This window comes from Populus nigra, chromosome 10 (assembly GCF_951802175.1).
Source record: "Populus nigra chromosome 10, ddPopNigr1.1, whole genome shotgun sequence".
NCBI lineage: Eukaryota > Viridiplantae > Streptophyta > Magnoliopsida > Malpighiales > Salicaceae > Populus > Populus nigra.
Genome location: NC_084861.1, coordinates 4807669 through 4833106, shown reverse-complemented (window position 1 = coordinate 4833106; position 25438 = coordinate 4807669). Strand labels below are relative to the sequence as shown.

At 34.6% G+C, this 25438-nt stretch overlaps 4 protein-coding genes and 1 non-coding gene across 5 annotated transcripts; 3 read left to right on the top strand and 2 right to left on the bottom strand.

Annotated features, from left to right (window-relative positions):
* The first annotated feature begins 7483 nt into the window (after nt 1–7483).
* On the top strand, nt 7484–9618 carry LOC133705068 (glycine-rich cell wall structural protein). The gene is made up of 2 exons (XM_062130162.1): nt 7484–8108; nt 8232–9618. Exons 1-2 carry the CDS (start codon nt 7751–7753, stop codon nt 9257–9259), a joined length of 1386 nt encoding a protein of 461 aa, XP_061986146.1. The 5' UTR covers nt 7484–7750; the 3' UTR covers nt 9260–9618.
* A 1761-nt stretch (nt 9619–11379) lies between these two features.
* Nucleotides 11380–17690, top strand: LOC133705883 (protein NPGR2-like). The gene is made up of 6 exons (XM_062131307.1): nt 11380–12075; nt 12672–12937; nt 13558–13810; nt 14306–15522; nt 16462–16615; nt 17237–17690. Exons 2-6 carry the CDS (start codon nt 12686–12688, stop codon nt 17584–17586), a joined length of 2226 nt encoding a protein of 741 aa, XP_061987291.1. The 5' UTR covers nt 11380–12075; nt 12672–12685; the 3' UTR covers nt 17587–17690.
* Nucleotides 17691–18594: 904 nt separating this feature from the next.
* Nucleotides 18595–19262, top strand: LOC133705218 (uncharacterized). The gene is made up of 2 exons (XM_062130350.1): nt 18595–18718; nt 19093–19262. The coding sequence occupies exons 1-2, from the start codon at nt 18595–18597 to the stop codon at nt 19260–19262; spliced, it is 294 nt and encodes a 97-aa protein (XP_061986334.1).
* Nucleotides 19263–20637: 1375 nt separating this feature from the next.
* On the bottom strand, nt 20638–23963 carry LOC133705217 (large ribosomal subunit protein bL28c-like). The gene is made up of 3 exons (XM_062130349.1): nt 23649–23963; nt 21714–21945; nt 20638–21336 (listed from the first exon to the last, which is right to left on the bottom strand). Exons 1-3 carry the CDS (start codon nt 23961–23963, stop codon nt 21104–21106), a joined length of 780 nt encoding a protein of 259 aa, XP_061986333.1. The 3' UTR covers nt 20638–21103.
* TRNAM-CAU (transfer RNA methionine (anticodon CAU)) lies at nt 22431–22502 on the bottom strand. The gene has a single exon. It is a non-coding gene; the product is annotated as a tRNA-Met (tRNA).
* Nucleotides 23964–25438: the final 1475 nt, after the last annotated feature.

Here is a 25438-nt window from a genome sequence, read left to right as displayed (position 1 = left end):
TTTTGGTTAACCGTCTCTTAGTACCATGTCTATTGGACTCTTGGGATCCTGAGAAATTTAGCATGAATGACGGTCAGGCCAGGGTAACTGATGTTCATCTCGCAATAACTACAAGGAGTATGTTTGAAGTACCGGCTCTATAAATAGTTATTGCAATAAAGTTCAGAATTCTCATAAATATCATTTTTTCTAGGTTTTTTAAAGCAATTTAATTGTTTATGAGCGCTTGGTCTGGCCGATAATCATGGCAATAAAAAATTATATGTTGTTGAGGGTTTTAAAACTTGTTAGAATGACAAAGTCTGATTTTGTTTTTGGGTTGTAAACAAAACCTAAATAAGAAGGTATTGTGGTTAACTGGTTAGGTAGAAGTGTTTACGATAATGGGTAGATTTATCATGTATCATGGTCTATATATATCATTGTTATATGTTATGAAATAGCCTGAAAATATCAACAACAAGTTTTAGAATTTAATGCTTTATTGATCAATTTAGTTTTACTTTTTTGCAACAAAAAGAAAAAATAATGCATATCCAAACTAATGCCAAATGTTTTTTATTCTTTAATTTCATATCTCGTAATATTGTGTTAGTAGTGGCTTGTTCTCTTCGAATACTTCTCCTTCGTTTAATTACATTTTTGTGGTTTAGTTTAGTGCATAAATAGGTATTGCTTTAGAAAAACAAGGTCACTTTTCGAGTCCATATATAATCCAGTAATGGCTGCATGTATTCACGAAGGGCAGGATGCATGGATATGGTAAGTGCTAGTCAAATGGATTCTGATCCGGCCCACACACAAATCCCACAAGCCGGCGTGCTTAAATTGAAAGGGGAAGTGGGTTAGATGCAAATTTCAGTACAAATTGTATTCGTAGAACAATAGGAATATTTAGCATGCTCATGTTCACGCCATTGGAACCTTTTCTTTATCTTCGTCATAAAAATGGCGGCATCAATTTAGCCCTCAAGAATCCAGATCAAATCAATTATTTTAAGGATGTGTCAATTATAATTTAGAATATTTTTTACTTAAAAATATAATAAATTAATATCTTTAATGTTTTAAAAATTATTTTTAATTTCAACATATCTATCTAAAAATAAAAATAATAACTTTTAACAAAAAAAATAAATCAAAATACGAGGAACGGGCCAAAGAGTAGCAATCTTCTCTTAATATATTACAGTTGTTTAAACGTGGATTGCTGTTTGGTCTGTACCTTTTGACCATCTCCTTCGTGTTTATCTATTTCTTCTATAGAAGAATAATATAATTTATCTAAAATCCTTATCCATCTGAATGCAAGGCTAATTAATCTCGTTTCTCGCATGCTAATTAGGTAAGTTTCCATTTGTAGAACCATTTATTCTTTGTTTAATTAGGTTGCTCGGACAACATAGACGGCAGGCACTAGTACTCTTGTTTAATGGAGGATGCGCGCGCACTTGCTCCGCCCCAAAGTGTATTAAGATGATTTTTTGGAACTTTATTTAATGGTTTTAATTAGTTGTAGGATTTAGTGGGATTTTAACATTTGGAAGGTTCATAAAATGAATGATTAGGAGTCCTTTGATTCAATTTAAAATCTTAGTGCATGAAATAACTTTATAGCTTACATACCAAAGAAGTCCATTTAATTCTTAGGATGGGTCTCTTTAATTCAATTTGGTTAAGCACACATGCATCAAAACTGAAATAAATATTAGGCTAATTATAATACTAATAGGGCCTATTAGAATAAGTTCCTCCTTTTTATGTTATACGGAAAATATATATTATCGTTAACTTTAAGATTTAAATAAAAAATATTTTTAAAAATCATCGTAAGCTAACAATTTCGAGCATACACGAAGGGAAAGATAAGGACTAAGGAGCAAACGTACCGATTCCCCGCAATCAGCCGTGAAAAGGCTAATTATTTGGGCCGCCGCCTAGATTCCTCAACCGGCCCATCGAGCGATCAAGGGAAAGCATGTTAATCGGAGTGTCTACTGGAATTAACCCAGCGAGGTTCTAGTTGGGCTTCGTTTGTAGGGTTAAGACCCTAGGAAGAGGCAAGACTAACATGGTTGGTTGTTTGATTATGTTTAGTTGTGGAATATTTTCTATTTTTTTAGAATATTTTTAGGAAATATAAAAAAATGTTTTACTAATTGAAAAGGAAATTTGTTTCCTTGAAAACCCATATTTTTTTTCTAACTATCTAATTCTTTGAAAAAAATGATAAATATCAAAATAATTGTTTTTCCAATTCTTCATTATGAGACATTATGTCACACTATAGTTTTGATTGTAAGGTATCATTATATATATGTGATTTATACTTAAAACCTTAAATGTAATGTGGTTTTTATAGTTTTTTTAAACAACATTCTATATTTTTTTTTTCGTTTATAATTATAAAAAAATAATAGTAATGTTTTCATTTATACCTCTATGAATTAATAAGTTATGGAGTCTTTTTTCCGTGCAGTGAGTTGATATTAATAAAATACATATGAATTTATTTAAAAGAAAAACTTAAAGCCAAATTCATTATCATGGCTTTGTAGAAATAGTAGGATGATACAATATATTTATGTCTCGGGAGAGAATTCATTTATATCTCTTCCTTAAATGTTTCTTCTATAACCAATAAAACCTTCGATTTTAATTGAAAAGAGTTTTCACTGACATTCTTCTTCTTCTTCTATTTATTTCTTTCTATGAATTTAAACTTTTTTTTTTTTTGTAATCCGGGGTGTTCGGATCAGTTTACGTGCATCACAACTAATCCCCAGACCCACTGAACACCTTACAAGCCCAGTAGACAAGTAAGATACTGCGAGAGTGACAGACATGCACGCTAAGTCTCGAACCCAGGTAACAGAAGTAAGGAAACCTTGCCTCTGTCGCTGGACCAGAAGGCTCGGTGCTGAATTTAAACATTTAAAAGAGTAAATTATCTGGTGTAAGCCTTTTTTACCATGAAACAATGATCATGACATACAGTGTAAATGTTATTTTACCTTGCGTTTCTACTTGTGTTTGGTGTGTTTATTAAAAAAAAAATATCAAATTGATATTTTTTAGAGTTTTTTAATGATAAAATTTTTTTAAAAAAAATATTTTGATATATTTTTAAATAAAAAATATTTTTAAAAAATACCCTGCAATACAATACCAAACACATACTTATAATAAAAAGATTAAGAACAATTCTTATGAGATTGCCCTAGTAGTTTAGGAGATATTGACCTTCATATCCATGCTTCATTACAAGACTGGACTATTTTTTGAACAAAAATTAATATTTAGGTACTGAAAATGAATAAAAAATTATAAAAAAATCGAGTGGGATATATTTGCTGTCAAAGTCAAGTAAGTCACCCATCAACTTTGAACTGTAAGTATTAAGCAGTCGTGTAAACGATATTGATTTTTTTTATATTTTTAGATTTTTATTACTGAAATCTTTTTTATTGTATTGTTTATGTTGTAATTAGAGTTTTAACATGTATTCAATATTTTTTTTCTCTCCTCTCTTCTCATATCCAGCAATTTCATAATTTTTTTTAAAAAATATCATGATTTTGAATAGTAATAAATTATTAATATTGTATTTTTTAATTATGACATGTATAAATTTTTATTTATCAATATTTAAAAAAAATGCTCTTTCACCTATATTTAAAAAACCAATATTGCTAAGAAGCCAAAGTAGCCGCAAATTCTGGCTGGTTTTCTTTTGGAAAAGGCACCTCCTGCATAGTATTCTTTGATTTTCTTGCTGGTTGAACCAAAACCCTTCCTTGTCGTTATTTTATAGAGAAAATGTTTAAAATATAATGAACGGATAGTCCACGTTCCCCTCTGACTCCATTTGCGTTCCGACTGCCTGTAAATGTCACTGGCCAACCTGTCGGCAATATCCAAGAGAGATTTGACAAACATCATGTCTGACGTCGCCAGAGAATCATGAAGAAAATATTTAATTCAACTCCAAGTTAACTCTCATCGGACAGAGGTTGTTTCCTTCTAGATCGATGTGCTCTTGCTTCCAAGAAATTCTTGACTTTCATTTATGTTCTTAGAGTTTGTTTTCTTGTTTCTTATTGTGGTTAGTTTGACTCTGTCAATCACGGGTGTCTCTGCAGGCATTAACTTCTGGGCTTGTAGCTGGGTTTGGTGGTGCCCTTGCTCGAAAGATTTCTGGTATCAAGAAGATTGAGTTACGAAGATTGCTTTTTTTTTTCAGTGCAAGTTGACCCTTTCTTTCCCACTGTGGGTTTCCCACATGCTCACCTAGGTTTCTTATTGGGAGATGAAGAAAGAAGAGAATTTTGCTGGCATTGAAGGTATGATAATGTGTGATTTGTGAAACTAATTAAACAACTGATCTTGATTTATTGCAAATATATATATATATATATATATATATATATATATATATATATATATATTTTGTTAAGATGGTTGAAATTTCACTGCAAAAAGATATAAGTTGACGTTGAAAAAAATCACATAATTTGCGAGAGCAATGCACCAAAATAAAATACAATGGAGTGAGTATATATTTATATTCAATATTTAATTCAAGAAAAAAATTTATTTTGAGAAAATATATTTACCAAAACCCAAAAATAAAAAGACTTTTCCAATCATATTAAAAAAAGATGCAAAAGGTATATAAAAGAACACAAATCTTAATCTTTAATAAAATAAATATTGAATGATAAAATTAAAAAAATTAATTTAAAAAAATAAGATAAAAAATCAAAGTAACCTCGGCTAATATTTTTAAATTGAGTTAATTTTTCAAACCATAACTTGTAATTCTAAAATAGACTTAACGAAAAAGTTCAAATAAATTTAAATAAACTAAATGATGAATGTTGAAATTGAACGTAAAAAAATACCAAACTTAAAAAATTAATAAAAAAAAAATAATAAAAAAAAAATATGATAAAAAAAAAATTATCAAGAGTAAAATTATCAAAATATATACTATAGAAATTATATAAGATGTGCTGCGGCGAGTAAACACATAAAAACCATTTTTTCATGATATTTATTGAAGCCGATTCAAGCTTTTTTCTTAGGCTTTTGCACATTAAAATCACTTATCAATTTATTAGATAAATTTAATATATATAGATTCTAATATTATATTAAATTTTAAATCCAAAAGTCTATACATTTTTTAATTTTGCATCCTGTGATCTTCGAATTTTGGGCATGACTAAAAAAAAAGACTTAACTAAGTTTTGATCCAAAGTTTGTAGAAAGTTATTTACCCGTATTTTAAAATAATTTGGATATGATTTTCTATCTTTTCACACTTTATATACATTTATTTTTTTAAATAATACTCTCTTTCTGTGTGTGTGTGTGTGTGAGAGAGAGAGAGAGAGAGAGAGAGAGGAGAGAGAGAGAGAGAGAGAGAGATTTCCACGGCAGGCCATTTAACTCAATGCAAATGTTTGCGAATGGGTGGCATAGGATCCGAACCTCTAACCTCAAGTTCTTTTCAAGAAGGTCAGCTCTGAAGTATTTTTAATGCTCATATTTTATGTCACGAGTAGTGTGATATTTTTCATAAAGAAAATGGAACATTTATTACGTGTTTGGTGCCTTGAAAAAAACTCAGTAACAAAATCAATTTAAGGGGACCACGTTAACATTTTCTAGCCAACCATAAATCAAGAGGAAAAATAAAATCTACCCAGCATTAAAATTTGGGTTGGGTTTTGTTAATTCTGAACAGAGCTGTCCTCTATCCTTTTTTTTTTTAGTGAATGTTTGGGTCAGTTTACACACAGCTAATTTTATAGGTTTTAAAATTAATAATTTTATAAATTTTAAATAACTCTAAAATTTATAAAATTTTAACTAATAATCTCTAAAATACAAATTTAAAATCTTATTAGTTGAAAAACACCCCTCACAGTTTCATATGAAATCTTGATTGAGGTGGCAGGGGATCCAAGCTGAAACAATCCACCATTGACCCAAATTTTGCCAGGGAGTTTGAACTGAAATCATTCATAAAATTGTGCTGAAATGTGGGCTGGTACTCCCGATATTTCTTTACTTTTTTTTTGTTAGAAAATAATTATTTTTAAAATAATTTTTTAATAAATGAATTATTTTTTATATTTGATATTGTCATCAAAATTAAGTTAAAAATAGTTTTTGGTATTTGGTTATATAATAAAAAATAGCTTAAAAAATAACTTGTTATTTTTTTTCAAGTTTATTAAAAGAGTTGGGATCAAATCTGAAAAATAATAATATTAAAGGGAGATGAAGTTAAAAAAATTTAATTTTATAAATTATTTTAAATAAAAATAAAAAAATAGATCAAATCTAACAAATAAAAATATTAAAGGAGAATAAAATTAAAAAAAATCTAATTTTATAAATTATTTCATGAAAAACAAATAAAAAAATGAGAAAAAATTTAGTCATTTCACCTTATTTGTTTTTTTTAAAAAAAGGTCTTGAGAAATGTTTTTCAAAGAAAATAAAAGGAAATACTTTTTTTATTTAATACCATTTTTTTTCTTTAATTTACCCTTAATCAACTTTGTTCAAGGTTACCAAACATGGAAAAAAAAAATATTTTTTAAAAAAGTATTTTCATGAAAAAAAAGGGGCCTAAAAGTCCTGGAGGCAGATGATTATTTTAAAATTCTTGGAAAAATCCATTCGTCACGAGTCTTACGTGCCTTGAACCTAATTAAAAGGAGCCGCACATTTAACAACACTTGGATTGGATCCTCTTTCGTAGATAAGAACCCGACGACCAGGAACAAGTTACACGTGTCACACTGTCATGTTGTTTAAAAAGATTGTGTTATATTATAAACTTTAAAATACAATTAACCAAGCGCATTTAGGGAATAATAAAGTATAGAAACCAGAATAAGATCTTAATATTTATACAGAGTAGGAGTACATGCTCGTAATAAATATATGATCGGCATGCACATGAATGTGGGGACATTTCCACGTAGCTAGCTGGCATATAATACGAAAAATTGGATAATTTGTTGGCTGTATTTATTAATTGTTTCTTTGATTGGAGCTGAATGTGATTGAAAATCAAAGAGCTTTTTAAAGCAAGCAATAAATATTTCATCTACCAAGCACATGATTCGGAGCTTAAAGATTTTTTTTTTGGATTTTGATTTCCTTTTTTTTTTTTTGACAGCACAAAAGGTTTGATCATCCAATTGCAACACAAAGTTTCATTGACTAAATATTTTAAGCAATTACATGACTGTGCCAACAAAGTGTTTTACACTTTAAAAAAATATCAAATTAATATTTTTTTCTAGTATTTTTAATAAGCTAGATGTGATTATATAAAATATATATTAATATATATGTATATTAAAGAGCAAGAACAATATGGGATGAAATAGTATAATAATATGTCGTGCTAATCCATGGTTAGGTTAGGTATATCTTGTTGATGAGACGCAACAAGTACAAAGCAGAAAAAGGAGCACGATAATGCATGCAAATATTGTCTGACGGCATACTTTCGAAAACGAGAGTCTTGTCATCTTACAGCTGCACCAAACGCGTGATTACAACAAGTAAGGGATCAGTATTTACGCGTTAATAGCGGGAACAGTTAGTTGTTGAAACAATTTAATGCAGAATCAAATTGTTAAGGGCTATAAGAACCTCGCTCACATCCATCAATCTCTCATCAACGATCGACCTCTCCGTCCTAATTAAAATCACAAACAAAATGGTAAGTTTTACAAGGGAAGGTGCTTTGTTATCCTTGCTCTGTCTTAATGTGCTAGTAGTGAGTGTGCTTGCGAGAGATGTAGTGGCCGTTGAAAATGAGGACGAGAAGTTCCTAGGTGTTGAAAAGGGTGGAGGATTTGGTGGTGGATTTGGCGGAGGAGGTGGTGCAGGTGGTGGGTTTGGGGGTGGAGCTGGTGGAGGTGGTGGGTTTGGGGGTGGAGGCGGGGGCTTTGGTGGCGGAGCCGGTGGCGGGTTTGGGGGCGGTGCTGGTGGAGGCGGCGGGTTTGGGGGCGGTGCTGGAGGTGGCGGCGGGTTAGGCGGTGGTGCTGGAGGTGGCGGCGGGTTAGGCGGTGATGGTGGGTTAGGCGGTGATGGTGGCCTAGGGGGTGGGATAGGAAAGGGGGGTGGCCTTGGTGGCGGGATTGGCAAGGGGGGTGGCCTAGGGGGTGGGATTGGCAAGGGTGGTGGAATTGGGAAAGGTGGTGGACTTGGAGGCGGCATTGGGAAAGGTGGAGGATTAGGTGGTGGAATTGGCAAAGGTGGGGGATTAGGAGGTGGAATTGGTAAGGGAGGGGGAGTTGGCGGTGGGATTGGGAAAGGAGGAGGTCTAGGTGGAGGGATTGGAAAGGGCGGTGGCATTGGTGGTGGGATTGGAAAAGGAGGTGGGATTGGTGGAGGTATTGGGAAAGGTGGTGGACTTGGAGGCGGCATTGGGAAAGGTGGAGGATTGGGTGGTGGAATTGGCAAAGGTGGGGGATTAGGAGGTGGAATTGGTAAGGGAGGGGGAGTTGGCGGTGGGATTGGGAAAGGAGGAGGTCTCGGTGGAGGGATTGGAAAGGGCGGTGGCATTGGTGGTGGGATTGGAAAAGGAGGTGGACTTGGAGGCGGCATTGGGAAAGGTGGTGGATTGGGTGGTGGAATTGGCAAAGGTGGGGGATTAGGAGGTGGAATTGGTAAGGGAGGGGGAGTTGGCGGTGGGATTGGGAAAGGAGGAGGTCTAGGTGGAGGGATTGGAAAGGGCGGTGGCATTGGTGGTGGGATTGGAAAAGGAGGTGGGATTGGTGGAGGTATTGGGAAAGGTGGTGGACTTGGAGGCGGCATTGGGAAAGGTGGTGGATTGGGTGGTGGAATTGGCAAAGGTGGGGGATTAGGAGGTGGAATTGGTGAGGGAGGGGGAGTTGGCGGTGGGATTGGGAAAGGAGGAGGTCTCGGTGGAGGGATTGGAAAGGGAGGTGGCATTGGTGGTGGGATTGGAAAAGGAGGTGGGATTGGTGGAGGTATTGGGAAAGGTGGAGGAGTAGGTGGTGGTGGTGGTGGTGGATCTGGTGGTGGGATTGGTGGTGGGTTTGGAAAGGGTGGAGGTGTTGGAGGAGGAATAGGAGGTGGTTCTGGCGGTGGCTTTGGAGGAGGAGGTGGCAGCGGAGGTGGCTTTGGTGGTGGGGGTGGCAGCGGAGGTGGCTTTGGTGGTGGGGGTGGGTTTGGAGGCGGTGGAATCGGACACCACTAAACTTTATACGTTGCATGCATGCATGCATGCAATCTCATATAAAGAAAAAAAAGAGAGCCCTCAATAAAAATATATTAACTATGCAATTTGTCTAGTATTTTTATTGTATCGTCATCATAATAATTGATTTCTTAATTACTTAACGTTGTTACTCCGTTCATGTGTTTTATTTATTGTACTTAATTTCTTCCAAGAATTTTGCACGCAGGCGCCTATATGCTCTTGCTTTCTCTTTAACTCAAATGTGAACTTGTATAATTCCGAGCTCCGGCTAAGCTACACATGAGACGAAGGAGAGTCATTATCAAAACGGCTCCTATTTTTATTTAATAATAATAGCAATTCCATTTTTATTTAAATGGAAAGCTTTGGTCTCTACGCTATTCATAAATAATCATAGAGCGAGGTCCAATTGGCAAGTCTGTTTTCGTGATTTAAAAATATTAGACCACCTGTTTTCGTGATTTAAAAATATTTAAATTTACTTTAGTGTTTATTAATGTTAAAAATAATTTTTTAATTAATTTTCTAGTAAGAAAAATACACTATAAAAAATAAAAACAACCACTGTTATACTTTTAAACACATGTAAGAACAGTGACGTCAATAATTGTAGGAGAAGTCTCCCGTAATAGTATTGGTACTACAATATTGATCATATGCGATTGTTATTTAAAATGGTAATTGCTTGTCTACTTTATTATTAATAACTTATTTGTTATTCTAGCGATTATTTTTTGAATTTTTAACGTTATGAAAACATAAATAAAATTAATTTAAAACAAATAAAAAAATATATTTTTTAATTTTTTTAAAAACACATTTTTTAAAATGCAAAAACAAACTAGTTCTAAATTTAAATAAATATATACAAAAAAAATCACTTATAATAAGCATTGAAATATATGCTTATGTTACAACAAGTTTTTTTTTTTTAATGTTAATTATACTTTTATTTAGTTTTTTTCTTTTTTAGGGCTCTTTTTTCTTGATATTTATGTTTATTGGCAATTTTGGCAGCATAGATTGGGCCTCCAGTCATTGTAATGGACCAAAACACTCGTCTCTGTACCTTTCCTTCATTCAGGGGTAAAGCAAATGAAAACATTTAAAATTTGGGCTAATTAATGATGGCTGAACAAATACATAGTGGGCCTGGGTTGACATCAGATCATCATCTAATGGGCCTTGGTTGGCATCAGATCATCATAATGATATGGTAATGAATACTGGGCCTTGTTATCAGATCATCATAATGATTTTTTTATTTTAAGAATCAAGTTATATATCAACAGAAGAACATGAATTTGTTTGTTAGAATAAAAGGAAAAAAAAATGACATTTCAATTATTATTTTCTTGAAAATCATTTTGATTATGTAGTTGTTTTTATTTTATGTATAATAAATAGTTTAATTGTCGAGTTGTAAATGCAAGGTTAGTGTATAACTGGCTTGTATTTTCTAGCCATGTTGCAGGAGACCTAGTTTTTTTTTTAAAATTAAAAAATATATAATTTTTGAAAAACTTTTTTGTCATTATTATTAAACCGAAAAATATATTTATGTTGAAATGTTTTCTTTGTTAATATAATTTTTTTTATTAACATATCTCTTGATTATCCTAGTCAAGATAATATTTTTAAATAAAATCAATGTTTTTATTTTATTTAAAAATATTTTATAACTATTAAGACAAGTTAACTAACAATCTTAAATTATTATGTTTATATTATGTGTGATGAAAAGCTAAAAAAAATTATATATATGATAAAATCATGTTTAAAATCAATTTAAAAATTTTAATGATAAAAAACCAAATTCAATCAAACTTTCATAAATAATTTACTATTAGTGTAATTATTTTCATTTCAAATATATAATAATTAAGTAAAATTATTAAAATTCAAATAAAAAAGCCTTTAAAAATCATGTCAAAATTAAAAAAAAGTATATGAATTTTGTAAATTTTTCTTGGACTGTTAAAAAACAAAGAAAAAAAAAAGGACAGTAAAGAACCATGCGTCTGGACTGCATGCTTCAATAAAATGATTAAAAACACATAAAGTGCTTTACATGAACCATAAAAACCCTAATTATTTCAGTGTCATGGGTTAGTCTTCTCTCTCTCCTTTTTAATCCTTGAATCTGAAGAGTATTGCATTCATGAGACAGCCAGCACTCGAAAACAGAGTAATAAAAACATACCCACTCACCAGAGCACAGCCGCTTGGCTTAGCCTTAATTCAAAAAAAGCTTATTTGGCTCTGTCTATGTTCCTCCTTCCTAAAAGGCTTGATGGCCTTGCCAGTTGCCTGAAGTATCTGCCACTGCAAGAAAAATACAGCAAAGAAAAGTTGTCTGAGAGAGAGAGGAATTATTGTGGGGGGCAGCACTGCAGTTGACCAGAGTGTGAAGGGTAGATTTCAAACTGGGTCCCATGTCCATTTCTTTCACCAATAGCATGAGCTGTGCAATAAAGTATATTTTTTGATAACATTAATGCATACTTTAATTGATTAATAAATGTGTAATTATGATCCAAAAACTTCCCTCTGTTCACACCTTTGAAATGAAATAAGCTCTGCTCATTCATGCTTCGTTGTACTGTTTGAAACTTCAACAACTACACTGGAAATAGCTCTCAAGATATATTAACTTCAAAGAAATTGAAGTCCACACTTGAGAGGGAAGGAAAAGGACGGTTAATAAAATAGAAAAGGGGAAAGAAAGAAGCTTTGGATTCTTGAATTGCGGAGATGTACCGTGAAAGTCTTGATGTGTTGTGGGCTCAGTCAATACTTTTTTGCCATGAAAGGTACTTTCTTTTGGATGGTTATTTTGATCCCAGCTGTTTTCTTTGTCTATATGGTAAAGGGTTTATTTTACTTCCCCCACTTTACCTTTCATTACAATCATGTTCTCTTGTTGATTTTCTGTTGCAAATAAGTCATCTGGGTGGTTTAGCTGGACTTTTCTTGTTTTTGAGCTTTCTACTCCCTTTTTACTTTTCTTTAGCCTGTAGGGTGCTTGAGGTCTGGGTGGTTTATTTATGTGGTGGGCTTTGGTGAAGAAGAATTCAAATTTATTGGCTGGTTTTGCATTTCAAGTGATAATTTGGATGCTCGAATTCTCAGTTTTGTGGTTTCAAGGGCTTGAAATGTGTTAAGCGATAATAAGACTTTTAAGTCATTGTTGATTAGGATGGCAATGTAGGTTTCATATGTTTGTTAAGAAAAACGTATTGGTTCACTATATTTGAGAGTTCACAGGTTCAGGATCTTCCATGTTGTTCATGATCATAGAATACATGGCAGGCAATTAGAGCATAGTTATTTTTTTGTTGTTTAAGTTACTCAAGGAGTTCTGATTTTGTGTGTTTTGCTTTTGATTCTGTTTTGGAACAATATCAAGGGTAATGAAACGTTATGAGACTTGAGAATTGGATAAAAAGGCGGGGACTTGGCATCAGAGGGAGATTGTGGAAGATGATGAAGTGTATACGTTCCGGGGAGCAGCTAAGATTAGATGACATGGCTTCTTCTTCAGAGTCCTTGGCAACTCGGGACTATTCGGCCAGTTATTCATCACGAGCTGCTGAGGCAGATATAAAGATCGAGAATAGCAACATTGAAGAAGCAGAGTCATCCCTTCGTGAGAGTGGTTATCTCAACTATGAGGTAAAGAAATAAGGCTTTGTTATCGTTTTTTTTTTTTTGCTCTGCCAGAATTTAATGCCAATAGACTTGATAAACTGTTTGAATTTTCATATTAAATCTGTGAAGAAGACATTGAAAAAAGCTATGCAATGAACTGTATCTATATACAGGATTTAGCTGTTATGCACCTTTTAGGTGTGGATAATGGGGATGCCTTGATATGTTAGGGTGACCAAAAAAACTTCCATTTTGCAGTGAATGAAACCACAGCATAACCATTTGGGGGCAGCATTGTGGGTGTGCGTGCGTGCGCGTGTAATTTGAGATGAAGCATATAATGTTAAACTCGTGATGTTATTTGAGATGGTCTGATCCCATTCAAGGTCAAACTAATGGATGCATCAATAAGAAAAAAATATCGAATTAAAGTATTAGCAGAGAAGAAAGGGAAAGTGTATTTGAAGCACTCACCTGCGGCTTGCATTTTTCTTTGGGCTCATTTATAAGATTTGACGCTTTGTTTCTGTTTTATTTGACGCACCTTACTACATTTCCTCATCATTGAAATTGGTATTTTTGTTGAATTTTATAATGTAACCTCACAATACTTCATGAGGCTAAGACGCCATCTAATTTTATAGGAAGCAAGAGCATTATTGGGAAGGCTCGAGTATCAAAAAGGAAATATAGAAGGAGCACTTCATGTGTTTGAAGGAATCGACATTGCTTCTGTGACTTCTAAGATTAAAGTCTCCCTTTCTAGAAGATGTGAACAAAACCGACGCCGTTCTCAAAGTGATGCTGCGCCACCCATGTCGATGCATGCTATTAGTTTACTTCTTGAAGCTATTTATCTCAAAGTAAAATCATTGCACGGTCTGGGACGGTTTGAAGGTATATTCTGACCTTATTTTCGTTTTCCATTTAATATTTTCTAGTTTAGTGCAATGAAACTTTGGGATCCAAATGCTGTGGTTTGATTTTGGAGAGCCACTGGTTTGTAAGACCCTGCAGTAGCAGGACTGTCAGTGGGCAGCAAGCTTCTCTTAATGTAGTTTGCTTGGATATCTCAAGTCTTGAATGGGTCCAAATATAAAAAATAAATAATTATAGAGGCACTTTTGCTTGTTTTAAGAAAAAAAATTGAACATATCAAGGAGTCATGTTGCTTGGTTCTTACAACTATTGTACCTAAGTCTTCTCTATGGGTTATTTTGTATGCAGCAAGCTATTTAATGTATGTATGTTTAGATGTTCTTATATCATGAACACCTGCACGCACAGATGCAAATGATGAAAATATGAGATGAAAGGATTCTAGATGGCTGAATGTGATGTATATATTATTTTTTCTTTATGGCTAACTTTCCTTCCTGCCTATGTTTGCAGAAGCTGCTCAGTCATGCAAAGTGATTTTGGACACTATTGAGTCTGCATTACCAGAAGGCATACCAGAAAGTGTTTCTGCAGATTGGAAGCTACAGGATATTCTAAACAAAGCTGTTGAATTGCTTCCTGAGCTATGGAAACTTGCTGGGTCTCTCCAAGAAGCTATCTTGTCATATCGGAGGGCTCTCCTATATAATTGGAATCTGAATATGGAGACCACAGCTAAGTTAGAAAAGGAATTTGCTGTTTTTCTGTTGTATAGCGGTTGTGATGCAAGCCCTCCTAATCTCCGTTCACAGGTGGATGGATCTTTTGTACCAAGAAACAATATAGAAGAGGCTATTCTTCTGTTGTTGCTTCTATTAAGAAAATTTGCCGCAAAAAAGATTGAGTGGGACCCGACAATCATGTACCACCTTTCTTTTGCACTATCTGTTTCAGGGGAACAGAGAGCACTGGCCCATCAGGTGGAAGAGTTGCTTCCAGGGATCATGGAAAGGAGAGAAAGATATAGCATTCTTGCTCTCTGTTACCATGGAGAGGGTGAGCAAATGATTGCTTTGAATCTTTTGAGGAATTTGCTGAATAACAGAGAGAACCCAGACTGTGTTTTGGAATTATTATTAGCTTCAAAAATTTGCGCAACGAATATGATTTGTGTGGATGAAGGGATAACTTATGCTTGCAAAGCGCTCTCTAAATTGCGTGGAAGATGCGACCAGATGGCAAGTGTTGCAAACTGCTTACAGGGTATTTTACTGTCAACTCAATCCAGATCAGTTGCTTCTGATACAGAGAGAATTTCTAAACAAACTGAAGCGCTTGAGGTGCTGGAAAGTGCTGAAACAATGATGAGAGAAAGAGACCCGTCTATCATATTCCATCTCAGTCTAGAAAATGCTGAGCAGAGAAAGTTGGATACTGCCCTTTACCATGCAAAGCAGCTTTTAAAACTTGAGGCTGGGTCTAATGTTAGAAGTTATATCCTTATGGCGCGAATATTGTCAGCTCAAAAACAGTTTGTTGATGCAGAGAATGTAATTAACGCTGCTCTAGATCAAACTGGGAAGTGGGATCAAGGAGAGCTGTTGCGGACAAAAGCTAAACTCCAAATTGCACAGGGGAAATTACAGAATGCAATAGATACCTACATTTATCTGCTTGCTATTGTCCAAGTTCGAACTAAAAGCTCAGGTTCTGGCAAGAAGCTGCCAAAGGTACGATTGATTTACATACCCATCATGCCTATTATGGTGACACTGTGAAAAAACATATGTTAGGACGTTTAAATTGTAAATTTCTTACTAAGCAGAAAAGTCAGCAGCATTAAAGAAATGGGAGCATGTCTTAATCTTTGAGCATAATGTTTCGAAAGAATATACAATTTATTTTCTTCTCAATTGGATATGCATCAGGAAATTATTTTAATGAAGACAAGGGTTCGCTCATTTGCTGATATGATTTTAATTTTTTAACTCTCATGAAGTGCTTTCTTGAAATTTAGCATTCCCTATGTGTTAATTCACTGGAATCCATCATATAGTTTGTTTGAATGTAATATCACCAGGAACATAGTTGTTTGATCGTTTCCAATGAAGAAAATAAATTTAAATTGGAGAATAAGAACTTTTTGCTTCATATTTTTTGTAATTATTTGTAATTCGCAAAAATATAAATATTTACAGCCTTCGAAATACAAAAGTGTCTTTGAATGTCAATGAAAATGTTTCCTTTTTCTATATTAAAATTTGTAAAATTTCCCAAAAGTAATCTATGATTATATAGATTGTGATTCTAGAAATAGATTATGGTATCGTGAGCAGTGCTTGCAACTAAATTTATGTTTTTCAACTTTGAGGTGAGAGTTAAGACTTCTCACGTTTTAGGAAGTTTTCATGGGAAATATTTCTTGAAATTTTTGTCTAGTAAATAACGAAATCCTCATCAACTCTCTACGGAGAGCTATTCTCATCCCAAAGTACTGTATGAATTTGAAAAGCTTTTGGGTTCTGTCGTTGCCTTGAGAGGTGAAAACAACTGGAGTTTGGGTTTGAACCCAATGAAGTCTGTGCTGAGGCAAAAATAGTAGTATTGAATAGCACGAATATGCTTCTCAATTTTTTTTTAATGTTTTTTACATATATATAATTTTGCAGAATCGGAGAAACAGTGATCGGAGTTTGGAAATGGAAACATGGCATGATCTGGCTAATTTGTACACAAGTTTGTCAAAGTGGCGGGATGCTGAGGCCTGTCTTTCAAAATCCAAGATTATCAGTCCATATTCTGCTTCAAGATGGCACTCAACAGGTGATTAGATGTTCATAAATGATGCACTCCCACCTTCATCATGTCTTTGATATACAGGCTGCAGCTACATATAATATATAGGCTGTCTAGTTTATGTGCAAGATTTGATCCCTTTTCTGCTTATTAGCTCCTCTCAACCCAAAGTCTTATGTCAAAAGCTAACAAGCACATGTTAAAAGCTGCGTCTCTTAACTGCAACTTAAACACTTCAACTGCGACCAGAATAGTTCCTAGAACCTTTCTTAGAAGTCCATTTCTTATTTGGAAAGTATATAAAGTTACCGACATACCACTTTCATCCTTTGGAGCTAGGCTTATCAATGTCTGGTAAGCCTGTGGAATGAATTATGTTAGGAAATGGCTCCAAAACATAAGATTGCTTAAAACTATGGAATTGTTCTGTAATGTGGAAAAATCATATTGAAAGTTCAATTTTACTCGTCTATGTTGCTTCCTGGCATATTATGTCATTTTTCATGTATGGATTTTTTAGGTTTAGGGTACCAAATTAAAACAAGTTGCTTATAGACAAGTCAGTTCTGCAGCAAAATGTAATTTAATGTTCTGCCAGATGTTTCTAATACATTAAAATATTAACAAAAGAACTGGTGATTATGTTAGGTTTACTATATGAAGCAAAGGGCTTGCATCAAGAAGCTCTGAAAGCATTCAGGGCAGCATTAGATGTGGAACCCAACCATGTCCCAAGCTTGGTATCCACTGCCTGTATCCTCAGACGACTAGGCAGTCAGTCAATACCAATTATCAGAAGCTTTCTCACTGATGCAATTCGACTTGACAAAACAAACCATTCTGCATGGTACAACCTTGGACTACTCTACAAGGCTGATGTCAGTGCATCAGCACTTGAGGCTGTCGAATGCTTTGAGGCTGCAGCATTTCTGGAAGATTCTGCGCCAGTTGAGTCCTTCAGATTACGACCTGATCTTGAAGCACATTTTGCTCCGTAAGCCCATATGTATGTAGATATGTATTATTACTCAAAAATACTTGTTTGACTTACTCTAGTTGAATGATGTAATGTAAAAGTTAATTTTATTTGTTTTTCTAGCAAGTTTTAATCCCCATTCTTTCTTTTAATATTTAACTTCAAATTAATCCAGCTTATGGTAATGGAAGGGAGTAATTATATTATCAGACGTGTTTCTGGACTCGAGGGATTCAATTCAAGAGAAAACATATTGAGTTTGAACTCGGGGGATCATGAAATTGGTGAGCAGAAAAAATTCAGGTGGAAATTCTTTTCTCCAAGCAAATTCTTTTTAGTTATTATGCCGACATACTTCTCTGGTCACTAGGAATGGAAGAATCCAATCCAACCGGATCGAATTACATCAGATACCTGACAATTCAGGTGAAATTATACTAGCAGTTGTTACCTAATAGATTCTTCTGAGAAAGCAAGTTTTGCTCCTATCATGTGATTCAAGGTCTTTCAGACCTCCCCTCGTGAACAAAAAGGAGTTCGAATCTATGAACTCATAATTTTAATTTTAATTTAGATTTCAATGAACATTTTTCTTTTCTAAACACACGAAGTGGACATTTTCTTTGCATACAGAAAATAAGGGCGTGCCATAAATAATTATATTGTAAATTGTGCTCCCAAATTAATGAAGTTTTTCCTTAAAAAAGAGAGGAAAGACACCAAATTGAAACTGATAGTTTTCAAGTAAAGAAAGAAATCAAAAGACTGCAAGAATAAGAATACTAATGTGTTGCAGGGTGAGGATAATTGATTGCATATCTTATTTGATAGACATCTTTTCAGATACATAGTAAAAGAAAAAACTGAAATGCTAACTAATAGCAATAAATCATAAAAAACTGAAACTAATATAACAGGAAGGTAACGTGGACTTATGGCATTCCTGAAGCAATCTTTAACAGAAACGATTAAGGAAACATGGGAAAAAGAATATTTTTAAAATTCTTTAGGTTTCCTAAACTTGGGAATTATGATAAAGGTTGCAGTTGGAGTTCATGCCGTGATGGCCAGTGGTGGCGTCACAGGTCCTGTTTGGTTGAACATTGTTGCTCTTGCTGCCAGGAAGCATGCTGTTCCATTTGTCGTTGTTGCTGGTACTCATAAGGCATGCTGACATCTGAATCCTTTTGGATAGAATATCTGATATTCTTTGGATATTTTCCACTAGTATTCCTTGATCTGCTAAAGCATCTAAAATTTGAAAAAAAATTCTAACATCCCAAAACTTCTCGCTTTATAGAAGAGAAGCCTGCAGTCTTTACATGGAACAGTTTAAAAGATAACAATCCATACAAAATCACATATGATGAATTCTGCAAAACCAAGTAGTTGAGACAATCGATCCAATGTGTATATGTACGATTATGCTCAAAACTGTCCTGTAAAGTCTCGATTCTTATGAATGCTTTTTTTGATTACCCTCTCTTTTTTGTATGACAATTGAGTCCATTCTATCCGCAAAATCCAGCAGCCTTGCTAAATGAAATGAGATGTCCATCAGAAGTCCTGCAATTCGGAGAATTCTTAGATTGCATGGACTTCAGTTGTGGCAGTGGCACTCCTCTACTTAATGTTGTCAATCCTGCATTTGATTATGTGCCACCAGAGCTTGTCAGTCTTCTTGTTACAGGCACGTAAGACTTGTTCTTATTTTTCTTGGGCAAATAGCTTCTCTGTTTCCAATTATCATCATTATGAAACAAAATTCCAAAAATTTAACTGGACTGTTGTACAGCTACATCTTTTTATCTGGTTTTTTAAGTTCCGGTCATTCTTTATGCTGCAGAGGAGGACATAACCCCTCATTCATGTACCGGCTCATTGCTGATTATAACTCTGCTGACGATTTGAATCTGCAAAAGAAAGCCACGTCTTGAAAGGGTGAGCTTTATTTCTTCGTTGGATTTTTTGTCTTTTCTGGCGATCCTGTTCTGTGTTGGATAACTTATAACGGCTGTGGACAAGTTCTTAACCTGTTTTGGTTGTTTACCGGATTCTGAATTAACAGCATTGTTTCTTGTCTTTCCTGAAATTGGCCGCTGGATTTTCTATTTTTTGCAGGCATGGCCGAGATAACTTTATACAGGTTATAAATGAACCGTGAAAGCTGAAATGATAGGTTAATCAGGTTTCTTTACATCAAAGAAAAACATTGGATGTAAAATTCAGGTTCTTTTTTTTGGCTGTTGATGATGATATTAATTGCCTGCAAGATAGGCAAAAACGAAACCCGGAGAGTTTTCTTTCCTTCGGAAAAATATACTCCAATAGAATTGAAATATAACAATATAGCGTTGCTATTTGTTAGAGAAGTGACTCCCTGCAAAAGCGAAGAAGTTTCAAACTCTGAAACTTTGCATTCGATCAGCTGTGAACAGTGTGTTCTATAATTAACCCATAAAAGACATTAGCTTTGGTTCTGCAATTTTGCAATCATGAAACTGCTCGTGCAATGCTTGAGGCATCAAATACTCGGAATGAGTTCACTTTTGATACCCTGTCAGCTATGTACTGATGAATAGTCTAAGTAGAGGGTCATGCACATATGCTCTTGCAAACTATTACATTTGATAGGATGTAATGTTGGCATGAGAAGCGCGCTAGAAGGAAACTGATCCTCAAGTTGAAGCACCTTGGGATACGAGCAAATTTTCGTTTTATTCTCCTTATCCATTTCTTTATCAGGGTTCCTCCGTTTTTAGCTCCTGGTGCTCCTTTCTGGACAGGGTAACTTCTCCATGCCGCTGCCTGCATGGAATGGAACAGAAGCACACGAGTGGATTTGGTCATCTGAACGTGACATTCAGTCATGACCAGAAAAGACATCCAACCATGGCTCGGTGATTCCAGATCACATTGATTGGATATTGATATCCGGTTCAAAATGTTGCAAGAAATCTGTGCACTCACACCTATGTTCCATTGTTTTTCAAACCTGTGCAGTCATTGATCCATCCACTCCAAATGAGGCAAAACGCTTCAGCACTGGAAATCAAGAAGAAGAAGGAGAATCTAGCCTGAAATTTGAAAACCTTATCCAAAAATTTCAAACACAACACTTTGCAGTGCCATTATAATCTACAACTAGGATAATGCGTAGTCAGCAAACAAAATAATACAAGGGAATGCGAGGATCCAACATCATGGCATCAAACCTCCTACCAACATACAGAAGCTACCTTCCGAAGTTACTTGCGCCATAGCATATGGTATAGTGCAATTGCTTACAGATAGGCAGCACAACAATACATCACACCCTAATGAAACTATTCCGCAATTTCCTGATTGTGGAATCAATACATGTTTGGATAAAAAGCCATGGACTTAAAGAGCACATGAACAAAGAGTAATTACCAGCTTGTGAGATGTAAAGATGAAGATACCATTGATTCGAGGGAAGAACTTCATCAGAACAGGGAATGAATATAAAAAGTAACAGAAAACCAAATACGCCAAAACAAAAACATATGACCAATTTATCACTCTTTGCGAAGATCTATGCCAGCCTTCTTAGCAACAGCATCCAGTCCGTTCTTCTGTATAGTCTTTAACGCTTTGGTTGACAATCGCAGCTTGACATAGCGCTTGCCAGCTTCCCACCACAGCCTCTTGTACTGCAAGTTGACAAACTGCAACTTCTTGGTCTTGTGGTTTGAAAAGGAAACTTTGTTGGCCCTGTTGGCTTTCTTCCCGGTAAAGGGGCAAATTCTACCTGCAAAAGATGGTTCAAATTACACAATGAATCAAATTCTAAACAACTCTAACAACGCCAACGAAATTTGTTAAGGATCATAGTAAGCACCAATTCACTCCCATGTACATTATGAACAAAAATCAATAAGCAAGGATTATCTCTGCGTCGAATCAGACAGACACTAGCATGGCAAGACAGATGCAACACCTAGATCCCCAAAACAAGATGTTACTAAGAAACCGAGGCAAGTAAATCCTATAATTAGCAACGCCGGGCTTTTCTACCAAATGTTGTGCGGCAATGATACTTGATCCAAAAAAAAAAAAAAAATTCACAGTCCAAAACTTTGATTAATCGAGACCGAAGGAAAACAAGAGAAAGGTAGAAGATTTTACGTGCGACGAGAGGTTGGATAGCGGGAGTGAAAGGAGCAGTGAGTGGTTTTGGTGGGTTGTAGGAAATCCTGATGCCACCCAATTGGGAAGTAAGAAATCCTATCTCTGAAACCGAAACCGGACTAGGCTTCGAAATGGAGAACTGCTGTGTCTTGAGGAAGCGTGTATTGTTTCCAAGCAACACTCCTCCCCCTACAGCTGCTGTAGCTATTGTCTTCTTCTTCTTCTTGTTTTTTTTTTAATTAATGATGGTGTTCGAGTCTTGTATCTCAAATAATCCTATAAATCTTAAAATTAATAATTATATAAACTTTTAATAGTCTTAAAAAAACTTAAATTTATTAAAAAAACAAATCCAAGAATAACAAGTTAAGAATTTTCTTACTTGTTTGGCTTCTTGCTTGTTATGTGCTTTTGCCACTCGAATTGGCAGAAGTTGATAACATGCAGCAGCTGCTTCTGCTGTATTTGGGGCCATTCATTCTATAGGTATTATTATTATTATTATTATCATTAACTTTTACTCAACTTTCAAACTTTATAAAATGAATGATTCAAAACAAATAATTTGTAATTTGAAGGGTTGTTTTGTAAAAATGGTTTGAAATGTCTTATAAATATAATGTTCGTGTATATATAATCTTTGATATATAATTGTCATAAAAAGATATGCTATTGCATGGAAAAAATGACGGAGTGTTTAGGAAGCCTTTCTCTTATCAGAGCCAGGTTTCGATCCTGGGACCTGTGGGTTATGGGCCCACCACGCTTCCGCTGCGCCACTCTGATTTTAAGTATCGGGATTCATATTTTATTATATATCGAAACACTTTTGTTTCAACCAGCCGATGTGGGACGGCTTCAGCTTTTGCCCCAGCTCCAGACCTCCTCCCTCCAGAACAAAACAGAGCGGTAGCGGTGTGTTTATTTAGTTATGGGTGTAACGTTCATTATACAGACACCGTAGTGTTCCACCACAAATTTTTGAAGGACAACTCGTGATCGGAAAACATGTCTTTATGTTGCTCGACACTTCAAGTACAGTTCTCTTTCTTCTTCGCATGTAGTCCTCTCGTTGAAGCCAGCATGAACCGTTTAGTTACGGTCCCTCTCATTCTATCTACTTAAACAACTTTATTGAGCAATATGAAGTCTGAACTTTGATATCGATCAAGGTTTCTGTTTTTGGTTCAAAACAGAAGCAATAATATATATATATACATATAAAACCTTGTTTGTTTTTATTTTTGCTTTTAAAGAAATAAGAACCTGTAACCAATTGGCATGAATCGTGTAGGGTTTTTCTGCTAATTTGGGCTGTTGTTAAAATGTGGGCAGCCTATACTGAATTTGTGTTTGTGACGGTGATAAAGTTGTTTGTGATCGGAATTTTAGCTTTTCTTCTTCAAAGAAACTGGGTTAGTGCACAGATCGGCTAGCTACCTAATTCGAGACTTTTGCTTTATCAAGATGCGATGGAAGTGGATGTTGCTTTGCCCCGCCCTTTTCCATTGTAATCTTATTTCATATTTTCACCCAAAACATTTACCAAATTGTTCAAAGCTAACGAAAGTGGCTCCTAAAAAAAGTCTTGGCAACGAGTTCAGACCAGCCAGATCCCTGAAAATCCAAGCTTCAACCAGTTAATATGATTTCGGCATTAGCAAGCTTCCATTACATTCCAAAAAAGACGTTCTCCTACATGTCATATAGGCAAAAGTTAATATTAGACAATTTCAATACTGCTCTGACATGTTAAACGGTAGGGTTATTTTATCAGGCATGAACAGAGGATTCGGTAATCCAGATCTGCATGCAGGTGGTTTTCCCAATTAGTTCATGGAAATTACTAAAACGAGCAATCATTTTCGGAATCTGGCCAAGTAAATATCAAGAGGAACATATTCCACCACTACAACACCGTCATCAAATAACCTTCCCATGTAAACAATGTCCTGCCATGCATGAGGCTTCTGCTCTTCTGAACTCGACAAAAACACAGTCTGGCTCCAAAATGCGTCCAAGATTACAATCCTGTTCCTTACCATCACCCTTCTCGATAGAATTTGGTCCTGTTCTCATACTATCATTCAGATAAGTTTTTTCAACATCTCTACTGACTTCCTCCAGATTTAGCTTTTCTTCAGCCATCACTTTGTTTTCTCCGACCTCCTCCAAATTCATCTTGAGCTGGTTCTTGAGAGTCAGATAAACTCTTGCATAGTTGCATACTAAGTCTTGAACAACCATACCACCGCCAACCTGACCTGGCTGGCATGGCTACTCTTCCATGGCATCACTTGCTGGTTTATTTTCACCATTGCTGTTGCCTTCCATAACTTTTGGTAAATAAATTCTCTGATGTTCCTTCTTTTAGAATTTGTTTCATCAAACTTTAATGCTTATTGTTACATATTTTGACCCCTAAAAAAAAAACAAGAGAATATACATTAAAAAGGCCTAGAAAATTGCTCAAGTTAGTGATGAAAGACCACAATGAAAAGTGAAAAAGTTGAAAGACCAAAATTTATAAGACTGATAAAATTAGCAATCCAATTATGATTAACAAAGGGCTTATTTGGTGAAAATATTTTTATTTGGGGTAAAAAAATACAAATTTGGATAGGTAAGAACTCATAAAGAATTTTGAAAAGCTCAAGTAATTTTATTAAGGATTTAATTGCAAGAAAAAAAGATTTTTAAAGTCAATTTCGATTTTAATTGGAAGAAATTAAAGTTTGGGGATCGAATTACAATTTTAAAAAGTTAATTTGGTCAAATCAAGGGCTTAATTGCAAAAATATTAAAGTTTTGATGGATAATTAGAAACTTAATTGAAGAAATTCGAAACCAATAACCAAACTGAAAAAAGTGTATGATTGTAGAGGTTGAAATTGATCAAATCAGGGGCTAAATTGAATAACTTGAACATTTGATGGTCAATTAAGGGTCAAAGTGCACAAATCAGAAATCAAGGAACAAGATGAAAGTGGTGCTAAATTTCGAGGTTGATATTTAAGTTCAACATGGTGAAATTATGTAAAATTAAGAGTTTGAAGACAATTACAGGTGCAATTAAAAATAATTGGAATGAAATTTGTCAAATCCTAAATTAAAAACCCTAATTTCTAGGGTTTAACCTAAACAACTCGTTGTTTAACCATTGTTTAGCTTTATTTAAGACAGTTTTGGTTGATCGAGTACGCACTTTCAGGATGATAAAAGTAGCATTTCTGACTATCATTAGAGCTGTAATCATCACCATTCAACTAAAAAACACTTTGTTTACAAATATCAGCTACTTCTATCAAATATTTACATCTCATTTTCTTCAACAAACTCAATATCTTGTTCCCGATTAGTCATCACTGTATTTTCAGATTTTAGATTGATCGGGTTGCCACTTTCAAACGAATGAGTGTGAAACTACGTACCTTAAAATTGAGTAAGATTAGATCCAAATGAAAGTTATACACCCCCTCAACCAAGATCAGGTGGTCTTCAATGACAATAACGTAGGAGTTGCTCCAATGAGGTCTCAAAACTGGTTAACTTAGTTATTGATGGTTGTGATACCCATTTCACCAAACCACTAATTTTTTTATGTGTTCACACTTCAGGTTAAATGTTCTTTGGTGTCTTCATGTTCTTTGTTTTTTAGGTTTTGATAAAAAAAATTGAATTTTTGTGTTTTTTTTAGTTTGATTTCGATTTAAATTCTAGTT